We start from the raw sequence: 12,267 nt of genomic DNA on the forward strand, positions 1-12,267 counted from the left end.
TTTTTAATGTCATTAACTCATCAGCCTTTCAAACAAGAATAGTAACAAAGTTCCTTTTTGAAGTAGCATGGGAGTAAAACTACCATTAAACTACTGTTCCTTACACTCTTTTGTTTCTTTATTTTAACATGTAAAGCTGAAAACTATATTATATTGTATAGTAATAAAGGCAGAGAACCATTTAAAATGAAAGAAGATGCAATTTTGGCAGGTTCTTTAGATGAAGTATGTAAACTACTGAAATTATATTAAATAAAATAAGTATGAAATATATATTTTATGATTTTTTTTCAATATGCACTATTCTGCTAAAATTCATCTGGACCATGTTATACCTTGACACAACAAAAATTGAATCCTGATGTATTAAACATCGCCGTCTTCCATGAACATGTGTCGGACACTTGCTCCCAGGCAGGCTATCCATTCTCAAATCAGGATTTATACAGTAAAATCTAATGGGTAAAGAATTGCAGAAAATGGCTAAGCTAGCTTTCCTGTTTTTTGGAATGGGTGTAGTGGTGAAGAGCTTGTTTGTTTGTTTTCATTTGTTTGATTTAAAATTTGGACACCAACAAGCTAGGTATCACCATTCAGTTGACTCAAACTAGGCAGAACACTAGGTTTTACAACACTGAATTTAACATAATTTTTATGAGCAAAGGTCAGATTCTACATTGCACATTTGGATTCAAAAGTGGAAATTTAAACTACAGAATGATGTTTCATGCTGAATAAAGCTCACGCCAAGCAAAGCTCTGATTTCTAGTTTCCTGAGCTCCTGTCTCCAAACTTTTCTCAGGTTTCCTACACTGGGTTACACTTTCTGGCTCACATAGGTTTCCTTCTGTTCTGGATTTAGGTGATAAAAGGTAGAGAGGTACAATTACTATTCCTCAGGTATAACTAGCATGTTTAAGGCACAGGGGAGCAAAATGGAATGGGGTTAGATGTGGTTTGTCACTGCTGGCTTTTATCAGCTGTCCTTTCACAAAATATACATATTTTACTTAAGGACTGTGAAAAAAATAATCTCTCCTCTCCACACAAAAAGGCACAGAATAAACAAACCTGTATTATTCTTGAAAGAATGCAAATAATTTTTGCTGCCAATCTAATAAATGAAAGATAGGTTTTTACAACCAGCAGGCCATCTAATTACCAGCCTAGAGTTGAGTCACCCACTTCATTGTAATTAAGGACAACAGACTCACTTCTCACCTATACTTTTGAACTGGCATGCTGAATTTTTTTGGCCCATTCATTTTAAAGCTACATCCATCACCAGCCAATGAATGGGTTATTCTTGGATCCTTGCTTACTTTTGGCAAAGTGTTCAGAGTTTATCCAGATGATGATAAATGAGGATGAAATTACATGGCTCTCCTCACCACCACCATCACCACCACCACCCATCATCATCATCACTGCCATGAGATCATTCCCTCTTTGAAAAACTCAGAATCAAAAGTTTAATTCAGGCTAAGGTGGTTTTTGTGGGATTTTAAAATTTTTGCACTATAATTATACGCAGACTCTCATTTCACCTATTTCCGATGGACTGTAGCATTTTATGTCTTTTCCAAACTTAAATTGAAGTACATGTTTTTTAAAAAGCAAATCCTATGATATCAGATGTAAGCCTATTTTCAGGTTTGGAGACCTTCCTGCCAAAAGGCTGTACCAACAAAAACTCAGCTAAATTTGGCAATTCACTGTACACCAAAGTCTAACTTCAAACATTCCATGAACTTTTAATGCACAGAACAAGCAAATAAAGGAATTCTAGTTTGAATACCCTCTAACATTCAGCAGGCACATTTAGTTCTACCTTTTTCCATTAAAATCTCAACTCTTCAGTTTATAGCTGTGCTTTGAAAAACTCAAAACAGTATCATGCATGAAGGGAGGGGGGTCTTCAGGTTTATATACCTGGTTTTGGAGCATATTTACTGTGCTTCCAATAGCCTCAATCCAATATCTGGGGAACGAAAGTAAAACTTCAAGTTTGTCAGACATGACACGATCAGGTTCTTTACGCTGTGGTAGGGATTTTTATTGTTTTCTTGTATAGTTTTAAACTTGATTTCCATCGGCCTGTCAGGACTTTTAGAAAGGAGTTCTTGCAAATTACATAAGGTATTGTTGTTAAGATCTACAATTGTCCTAAAACAGTTACTAGCAGGCAAAATCAACTAGTCCCTTGAACCGAATCGATATTTTGTTGGCATACATGTCATATTTATAAATGTGTTCAAACATATCTTTACTTAATGTCACCACACTAATTCATAGGCCAGGAACAGAAATTACATATCAGCTGGTATAAGTAATTGGAAACTGATTGAAATCTGTAACACAACAGCAGCTCAGTGCACACAAACCTCTTTCAAAACACCCAAAACTGGCTCAAGACAAACCTGGATGAATGCAGTATCAGAGTTAACTAATTTAGGTTATAAATCAGTTTATAGAAATTCTGTCCCAGATCCTATCCAGATTCAAGTCAACTCACAGTCTCCCAGCGTCCCAGGATGCTTTGCACCTCCCCCATTAACCGCCCCATCATAGAGTGGGTGGGCTAGCCTTTACCCAAGCTGTCTGCTACAGCCCAGCAAGGAAGCATGCTTTAGCACTCCCCTGGCCCAGGCCACTGTAGCATGTGGCTCCACTTCTGGAATAAAAAATGAATGTCTGTTCACTTACTTATAGGTTCAGTCTAGGCAGTTTAGACTAACCTGTGAAGATCAAATTGATTTAGCATCAGGCTTTTTGACTGCCTGTATTTAGCCCAAATGCTCCTAGCATTTAGAAAACCTTAGGGATCTTGGCAGCCAAGCATACATTAAAAGTTTCAAACCCTAGAAATCACGGAGTTGGTATAAAACCACCTTTTCCTATCTAGACCCTCAAGTGAGCTCAGCTGAGCAGATCTAAAAGTGACCAAGCATCTGGTTAGCTTGCCTTCCAGCATGGTGAGAAACTGAAAATTAATCTACCACATCATGTCATAGAGGCAAGGTATGTAGAGTGAAAGATGGTTTGATAGTTGAATCATTCAACCTTTGGAGTATCTATTTGCACTTCTGCCACAGACTTTTTGTGAGCAAGTCACAATCTCTCTTTCTTTTTGTTAGACTTTTTGTCTGCAAAAATGAGAATATTAATGCACAGCTCCTGCCAGACTGAATTAATTAAAGTATGATAAGATGATTGGATGGAAGACAGAGCAACACAAAATATTGTTGTTGTAAAAAGTCATATTAAAACAATTAGTATATAGTCACTTATGACATCTTTAGCTTCTTTGTAAATTAGATGACTGATGCTGTAAACAATTAGCAAGAATCCCATCCAATATGCAAGAGCAAAAGAATACTTTATAAGATTTCCATAGCGTTATAAGATTACCCTCGTAGCTAATATGCTGCCTAACAGAGATGGTCCATTCTGTTTCCTAGTCATAAAAGAGTTTAAGGCGAAAGGGACCATTAGATCATTTTGTTTGATCACCTGTGTATCCCAGGCCATTAAATTTCACTCAGTTACTTCTACGTTGATGTCATTTGAAGACATCAAGGGATGAAGAACCCACTACTTCCCTTGGTAGTTTATCCCAGTGGTTAATCATCTTCATTGTTACGTATTTGTGCCTTACTTTTCACTTGAATTTTTCCAGCTTCTGGTTCCAGCTAAGGGTTTTTGTGATGCTATATTTAAAGAGCCTTTTAATACCCAATTATATCCCCCCCTGTGAAGATGCATATACATTGTTATCAAGTCATTTTTCAGCCATCTTTTTGATAAATTAAATGGCTGGAACTCTCTAAATTGTTACTAATTGTCACTGTTTTTGATCCAGTGGGCTAAACTGATACTGCAGTTTTAACTGTCTAGTTGGAATAACATGTGGTTCTAAGTGAATGTCTTGCAAACGTTTATGTATATTACATCTATCCCTTTGCCTTTTGTCAAATCAAGCTTCTCATCTGCTCAGAGAATGAAGTCAGGGTTTGTTTGGCATGGCCTGTTTTCCATAAAACCATCATAACTGGTATTAATTACATTCCCATCCATTAATTCTTTATTTATTGAATCTTTTGTCAGTTTTTCCATGATTGTGCCTGTGAATTATGTCAGACTAACTGGCCTATAGTTACTCAGGTGATCCCACTTGCCATTTTTAAATTTTGGCATGACATTAATGCTCTTCTAGTCTTCTAGAAATTGCACTGTGCTCCAAGATTTATTACAATTTAACATCAGTGATCCAGGAATCTCCACAACCAACTCTTTCTGGACTGCTGGGTGCAAAGTATCTGGCCCACTGATTTAAATATATTTATCTCTAGAGAGGTTGCTTAACATCCTCCTTAGTTGCTAATGGACTAGAAAGTGCTTTTGTGATGTGAACACAACAACCCACTTCTTTTTCAAATAAAGAACAGAAATATTTATTGAATGCTTTTACCTTTTCTGCAACATCATTAACAATTGTACCATCTCCATCTATTAACAGGTCCATACCATTACTGAGATTTCTTTTGCACTTAATATGTTTTAAAAACTCATTTTTATTGTATTTATCCATGACAATTATGGATTTTCTCTGTTTTTAGTTCCCCTTATCAATTTTCTGCATGACATAATTTCTAACTTATATTGATTGATATCGCTTCCCCCACTCATTTGTTATAGATTGCTTTTTAGATTTCTATTTGCTGACTTCACAAGTGAACCAGGTTAGGATATAAGCCAAAGCTTTCTTTTTTGACATTGGAATCATGGTTTTCTGACTACCCAATGCATTCTTTATTAAGAAATGCTCATTTTAATTCACATTTTCCTACCTACATTTTTTCTCTCAGTTAATTATGTATCAGTTCTTCCTCAGCCTTGGGATACTACCACATTTGAAACATCCACTGTATGTATGGATAAATACGTACATACATACATGCATACATTACTAGTTGGAAAGTCCACTGCTTTCCCATACTCTATGTAATCAATTCATTTTCATTAGTCCTAAGCCAAAAGTAACTTCCAGTCCAATGATTAATTCATCTTTATTGTTCATAACAAGATCCAAAACAGAGTTACCTCATGTTAGGTTCAATCTCTTTTGTATTAGAAAATCATCAACTTTAATTTTAGAAACACTGGGTGTTTCTACATAAGACATTTACTGTGCAGCTGTCTAGTTAACTGCGCAGCAAATGTCTCAACATCTACATGTGCGCCCCTTTTAGGGTGCACAAAACTAACAAATCAAGAACAGGGTAGTCTTGTAAAATGCAAGTGCTACCCTACTGAAGAGTTTTTTTTCTTGTGCAGCAGTGCACATGTAGATGCTTCCCTAGCTGGGTGGGGCACAGCATTCTTCAGTGTGGGGCTAGCCAACAGGCAGCCTCTGCACTGATGCACCCTCATGCCCCAGCCAACCCCACCTCTAACCCATCCACCCTCACTGCTACACATGGCGCCCTTACCTGAGCAGCTCTGAGCTGGCTGGCTGACCCCCTGGATCCCCATCCAGTCCAGGTTCCTCCAACAAGATTCCATGTGCTGTGCATGAAAAAAGCTCCAAAGCAATAAGCTCTGGAGTTTATTCATACACATTAATTGCACAAGTAGATGTGCCCATTATTGATTTCCTAATGCTCCTTAAGCCTCTTAGCACACCTCTCACAAACAGAAGTCGTGTAAAAATTTTTCTTTCTTTGTGTTATATACAGGTGCTTAAAAAATATCTCATCCTGTACCCTAGTTGAATTCAGCAGTCCATTACAGACCTCACCAATACCTCATACCCCATTTGGGGTGTTACTGTTAGATCAGTGATCATGTTTATTCAGAAACATTAGCATAACAAAGGAGAAGGTGACAGATGCACCATACCTGGGCACCAACTTTGGAAGGGGCATAAAAGAGACCAGCAGCTGATACTGCCTTGGCACATAGCTGCCACCCAGGCTACCTACGTGCCCCATTACACCTCTGCTCTAAATACTGAGAGTTTGAGTTGTCAGTAACTCTGATAAAAGTAATAGCATCTTTGATATAAAATGGCACTCCCCAAAACCTTTTACCTATGCTATCTTTTTTAAATAGATCATAATCAATAATTTTAACATTCTAGTAATACAAAGCATATCTACTTTCTGTAATATCAATTTTATCAAAATTCTCCTCATCGCTAAGAATTAACTATTCTCCTTGTTTGACTCCCAACACTGATGTATAAGCAATTGGAAAACGTTTTCTCTTTGCATTTCTTGCCACTGTTTTGATGTGTCCATAATATGCTGGGTTTTGACTTTGTACCATATTCACTTTCTTAGCACCCCCCACCACACTGTCCCCATGCTGGTTCAAGCTAGATATGAGATACAAGCTCTCATCTGTACTGTCTCCTTTGTACAGTAGCTCAGTATTCCACACAAAAAAATCTTTGTTGTACAACAGTTATGCAGCCAATGATTCACCTGCCATTTGTCATCTTTCACTTATGAAATTGAAAAAATCTTTTGGATAATTCCTTAGAATTTTCCTCTTCTTTCAGGATTCCTGAGGTCCTTTTTAAGTTGTGTTGTTAGTTCCATGTGATATCCCATCTTTGGTTCCAATATGCCAGACAACTTCATAATCCCATTTAATCCTGTGGCTTTGCTCCAGTTTGGCAAAGCAGGGGTGTCATTCTTGTGTCCTTTTGTTGAATTCTCTGTCTACTCTTCTTATTATGGAATTGCCAATGAGAAATTCTTGCCTTCCTGGGATGGTTGAAGAATCTTTCTTTGTAGCTGCATACTACAAGGATGACTATCACACAAGTTAGATCCCCCATGACTTTTTGTTCCATCAGTATCCTTGATAGCTGATGTGTGGAATACTTGATTGCAAATCAGCACATCAAAGGCCTTGTATTTTTTCATGTTTTTATGTTCATGCCATGTTAATTTCACCTTCTCTAGAAGTGCATTGAGTGATTTAAGTATTCAAACTGTAAAGAGGATCGTGTGTGTGTGTCTGTGTCTGTGTTTTCCTTCATACTTTACTTTTAATCCAACACAGGGCTTCTGCTCCTTCCCATGTAAATTGCTTCCTCACTGCTTGCTTCCTTTTGCAGGAGTTATGTGACAGATGTTTGGGAAAGATAAGATCCAGAACCCATTATAAAACACACTTTTTCCCCTTTTATTTCTTTACTCTTTACATCCCATTCTTTTCTTCCCAAAATATACACTATCTGTTCTTTCTTATTAATATCTAAAGATTGACATCGGGTTTCATGCAAAATCCACTGAAATCAATGGAACAATACACATTGAACTGAGTGTGTTTTGGATTGGGGTACTGTGCTTCTTGCAACTGCATAGAGCAGCTTCCCAATAAGCAATCTGAAACATTCTTTTCTATATATAAAGCTACTATAGTGCTGAGAATTTTAGAAATATTATCACTAATAAGAGTGGAGGCTCCTTGTTATTAAGTCAAGTAAGGGAAATCATTGCACAGGTAATAATCAGAAAGTACACCTCTTTCCTCACCCTCTGCAACATGCAATAATGTTTCAGAGGATGAGAAATTATGTTTACATGCATTTCTTCTTTGCATTGTACAGTAAGCTAAGATTTGGTTTCATTTTTAACAACATTATACATGCCAATTTATTTTTCAGCAACTTATGGACCCTCATTTGTCTTAGGTTGAGCGCATTTCCTTAGCTGAAAGCCAGTATAAGAATATGGCATATTTCCTCAGGGAAAAACTATGAACTTGCATCATTGTAAACTACTAGAGCAGCTGAATTCCCAGAACTAATAACAGTGTCATCTTCAGAGAAAAGCTTTCTGATAAAAGCATCATGTGTGCTTGCATTGTCCTTTTATTACAATATAGTTAGGGATGACTGGAATATATACTGCATTATCCTTGTAAAACTAAAGGTTTTTTATTTTAAGTTATTTTAATATTATGGCTTTATTAACTTGTTGCATCCTTTACTTTCATCCTTTGTGCAGTTTTTCAGCAATCACTGTCTGACATTAGGTAGAGCTAGACTGAAAGCAGTAGCATCCACAAGCCCCCTGCACTTTACCCTCCTTGCTGTGTTTGTAGGTAAGATCTCCACAGGACTCTTTCATACTGAAGCACTTTCAACTTTGAGAAAACAGTGTTTGCTATGACTTCACATAATGAGTGCGGTGAACAGTAAGTGTCACAATGTCATATTAAAGTCACTCATAAGACTGTGTCAATGAGTTTAAAGTCCAAGATATGATTGCAAGATAATGGACAGCAATATTTCCTGGTTAGCTCAGCAGTGAGATAACCTTGTATTACATAAAGGCAACAGATACCCAAGGCTTGATTATATAATGTGTTGCCTTTGTACAGTTACTTTTAGACTAGGGTGAAGTGCTCTTAAGATCTGAAATCCAAACTTACCAGGCAAATACACATGATGCAAGGATTGTCTGTGATAAATGGTATCTGCAGCACTTCCCCTTCATTTTCACATCTCGCAACAGATCCTGAGATGGAAATCAAAATAAAAAATACTTTCAAATTTTAATTCATTGGCTGGCTGGCTGGCTTTAAAATCTAAATTCAAATTTAATTCATTCCACAGTCCCTAGCCCTCAGTTTTAAATTTCTCTCTTTATTTGTCTGTCTTAACCAAGAGCATGAATAATAAATGTAGAGAACCTATTCACTTCCAAAGGGGCATTTTGCTACAAGTAGCTTTATTATTATTCTGTACAAGACCTAGACTTTGCTGGATGCTCAGTTACGGCAAAGAGATGCTTTTCCTTTTCTTGGCATGTCCACGGCAATGAGGATTTCATGCAAGCAGTGATGCTTTCACACTGATTCCACCTACAGCCTGTCACAGTCCGTGGAAAGATGCCTAGTCACTCCAATGATGGAGAGGTCCCATTACTGCACTCCTAGGCATCCAATACATTATCTCTTTTTTTTTTTTGGTGGAGTCACACTTGAGCTCAAGGCCCCGTCACTGGTTAGCCCTGTATTCTCTCCCCTTGGGATTGCTTTGTGAAACCTAACACTCCTAGAAATGGACTCAACATCCTTCTTTATGTAAAGTTCACTATGGGGCGGGGGAGAGGGAGCTTAGGTCTTCACCTACCTCCAAAGCCCTAACTACATCTACAATGTTTTATCAGAAGAGGAAGGGGAAGGGGAAAAGGAAGAAGAGGAGAAGGAGTAGGAGGAAGAAGCAGCACCAATGAGGCCACATCTAGAGTACTGTGTCCAGTTTGGGTTCCCCCTCTACAGAAAGGATGTGGACAAACTGGACAGAGTCCAGTGGAGGGCAACAAAAATGGTCCGGGAGCTGAGGGACACAACTTGTGAGCCGAAGCTGAGGGAAACTGGGCTTATTTAGTCTAGAGAAGAAAAGACTGAGAGGGGGGATTTAATAGCAGCCTTCAGCGACCTGAAGGGGGGTTTCAAAGAGGATGCTCTGCGGTGGCAGAACAAGGAGCAAGGGGCTCAGGGCGCACCAAGAGAAGCTTGGGTCGGATGTGAGGAAAAACTTTCTCAGGAGGGGGCAGGAACGCGCCCAGAGGAGGCTGGGATCTCTCCATCCTCCGGGCGGAGGAGCCGCGGCCGGGCGCGAGGGCCGGGGCCGGGGCCGGTTCAGGCTCCGCGGGGCTGCGGGGCGGAGAGAGCGGCGCTGTCAAGCCCGCCCGGGTCGCCTGCCCCGCGAGGGGGCTCCCCTCGCCCGCCCTTACCTGTGAGGAAGGAGGAGGCCAGCGAGAGCTGCACCCCGAGCTGGCTCAGCAGCAGCAGCCAGGCGGTCCCGACGCCCCGTCGCCCGCCCACCCCGGCCGGCCCCGGCATCGCGGCTGCAGGCGAGCCCGGGAGGCGGCGGCGCGGCGCGCAGGCAGGCAGCGAGCGGGGCTCCGTGTGTCGGACCCGGAGCTGGAGCCGGGCGGGGACGGGCGGGCGGGCGGAGGAGGAGGAGGAGGGTCCCCCGCGGGGCTGCCAGGAGTTCCCCGCCGGGCCGGGCTGGGCTGGGCCGGGAGGGATCTCGCTGACAGCCGCCCCCTGCCCACCCCGTACACACGCACACACATGCACGTGTACACACACACACGTGTATACACACGCGCGCGCGCGCTCCCGGCCCCCGGGGGACGCCGCCCCGTCGCCGCTGTCACACGCCCGGACGCGAAGGGCAAAGCCAGGGGGCCCGTCCCTGAGGGGCAGCCGCCGCCCGCCGGCCCCTTCCCCTTCCCCTCCCCGGCCCGAGGCGGCGGGCGCCGGCAGGCAGGGCGAGCGGGGGCTGGCGGGCTGGGTCTCACCGGAGGAGGCGGCAGCGCTGCCCGAAGCCGCCTGCGGTTACAGCCTGCGCCTCTCACCGGCGGCGGCTCCTCGCGGGACGCAGCGCGGGGGCACCGGCTCCCTCGCCGCCGCCTTTGCTGCCCCCTCTCTTATTCCAGTGGCAGCAAAACCTGCGGCCCAACCCGCAGCCCGCTTCCCCCCCAGCCAGGGGGCCTGAGCTGGCACCTTCACTGGACCCTTTCTCTGACCCCTTCCCCCCTCCAAGTGTTTCCCCTCAGGTTCCTCAAATCCCGACTGTTTCAAACAAAAGCTGAGGGTGTTGCTGAGCACTTTGAGTCCCGTTCCCTCTTGCTTCCCCTGTTGGGTGACCCCAAGCCAAAGCAAATGGAAAACACTTGCCTCTTCTGACCAAGTAGTGTCCTTTTGTCAATGACTTTATAAGGTGCGGGGCTCTACAGTTTCACCCGTGATTTCAAATCACAAGTTTCACTAGAGTTTCACCATATGATAACCCCATTTTTGGTTCCCACAGGCCGGACAACATCAGCATCCCGTTCAACCCTGTGCGTTTGCTCCAGTTTGGAAAGCTCACATCCGCGGGTTCCTGTGTGGGCAATGTCTCAATTCTTAAAACTGACAATGCAGTTTGAGAGATCCTAAGAGCGATCTCTTGTGATCAGAAGAGTGATCACTCTGTGGCAGCTGCTCCGATGGTTTTTTTAGTTGTGTAAGAGCAATGTGGAAGCTGTGATGGCTCACAAGTTATGCGAGAGGCAAGGATTTCTTAGGGTGGTAGCTTTTATTGGACCAACCATGTAGTTAGGATCAAGCTAGACAAGCTTTCGAATGCAAGACATGTTGTTCATCAGGTCAGACCTGAGGGATAATAGTAGTAAAAAACCTAGAACCATCAGGGGGGAAAAGCATTAGAAAACAAAAAAGTATATCAACTTCAGGTCAGGTGCAAGCATTGGACAGCTTGTCTTGTTTTATCCGTACTAAATAGTTGGCCCAATAAAAAGCATCACCCTAAGAAATCCTTGCCTCTTAGATTTTTTTGACATTTTCTGTTTGCAGGTGTATATTTTGCTCTTCTGGATACTAATATGGATAAAACACATACACACTACACAATATGTAGGTTAACATGTGTGTAATGTAATTTTCTGGCAAAAAGCATCTCACAAAACTATGTTGAAACTATGTTGAAACTGTGATGGTTCATTCCTGGAAAGGAAACTCTTTAAAATAAATTCTTCCCATGACACTTTGGAAAAGGGTCTTTAGGTTGATGCACGGTTTGCTTTCTTTTATTTTTTTTTTCCAGGTGTTTCTAAGTTTTACTACCATTTTCCCAAAGAGTTCAAAACCTTTGTGTATAGAAAGATTTTCTATTGCTTAATAAAACACAAACTTATTAGTGTTTCATGGTTTTTGTTTTTTAAAGATAAGAACAATTAATATAAAAACACACACTGCTGATATACAATATAAAACAGTCCCAAAATAAAGATAACACAGGATTAATTCCTCACCTCTGGAGTAATATATTTTCCATCCCTTTCACTTTGGAAAGTAGCTAACACAGATAAGGAATGTGGACTATCCAACATGTTACTGGCAATCTTACAGTGATGAAAACAAGATTTTCACTGAATTGCAAAAGTAAAATCTATTTAAACCCATATCACCTGCCTTCAGTCTAAACAAAATTCAGGCTTTTTAGACAGGAATGGTAGTTGTAATTCTATTAAGGGAATACCCAGTGAGGCTTTTAAAGTTAGAGTCTTTAAGTCAGATTCTGCCCTAAAGACTTAATTGAGATGTATTGTTCATGATAACATTTAAATATGTGTGCTATATTATATGTGTCATACAGCAAATGTTTTCTTTTATATACATATTGTGCATGCAATGTGTATACATTTGTTCTGGGAAAGGGATTCTTAATGG

The 12,267-nt window shown here is 41.1% G+C and overlaps 1 protein-coding gene across 4 annotated transcripts in view; it reads right to left on the reverse strand.

Annotated features, from left to right (window-relative positions):
* BMPER (BMP binding endothelial regulator) overlaps positions 1-11,856 on the reverse strand; it is a 230,918-nt gene extending 219,062 nt beyond the window's left edge. Inside the window, exons 1-2 of one of the 4 annotated variants that reach the window (XM_090050189.1) lie at positions 10,335-11,856; positions 8,452-8,537 (exon numbers count right to left, since the gene is read on the reverse strand). In XM_090050189.1, the coding sequence (XP_089906315.1) occupies positions 8,452-8,466 (15 nt within the window). In that variant the 5' untranslated portion in view covers positions 8,467-8,537; positions 10,335-11,856. Of the gene's footprint in view, positions 1-8,451; positions 8,538-9,761; positions 10,308-10,334 lie in introns of those variants that run through there. The other 3 variants (XM_090050187.1, XM_090050190.1, XM_090050188.1) reach the window with 3 other exon arrangements.
* Between the last annotated feature and the right edge of the window lie 411 nt (positions 11,857-12,267).

The sequence above is a fragment of the Crocodylus siamensis genome, chromosome 5 (genome assembly GCF_052110815.1).
Source record: "Crocodylus siamensis isolate JL-2025a chromosome 5, ASM5211081v1, whole genome shotgun sequence".
Lineage (NCBI taxonomy): Eukaryota > Metazoa > Chordata > Crocodylia > Crocodylidae > Crocodylus > Crocodylus siamensis.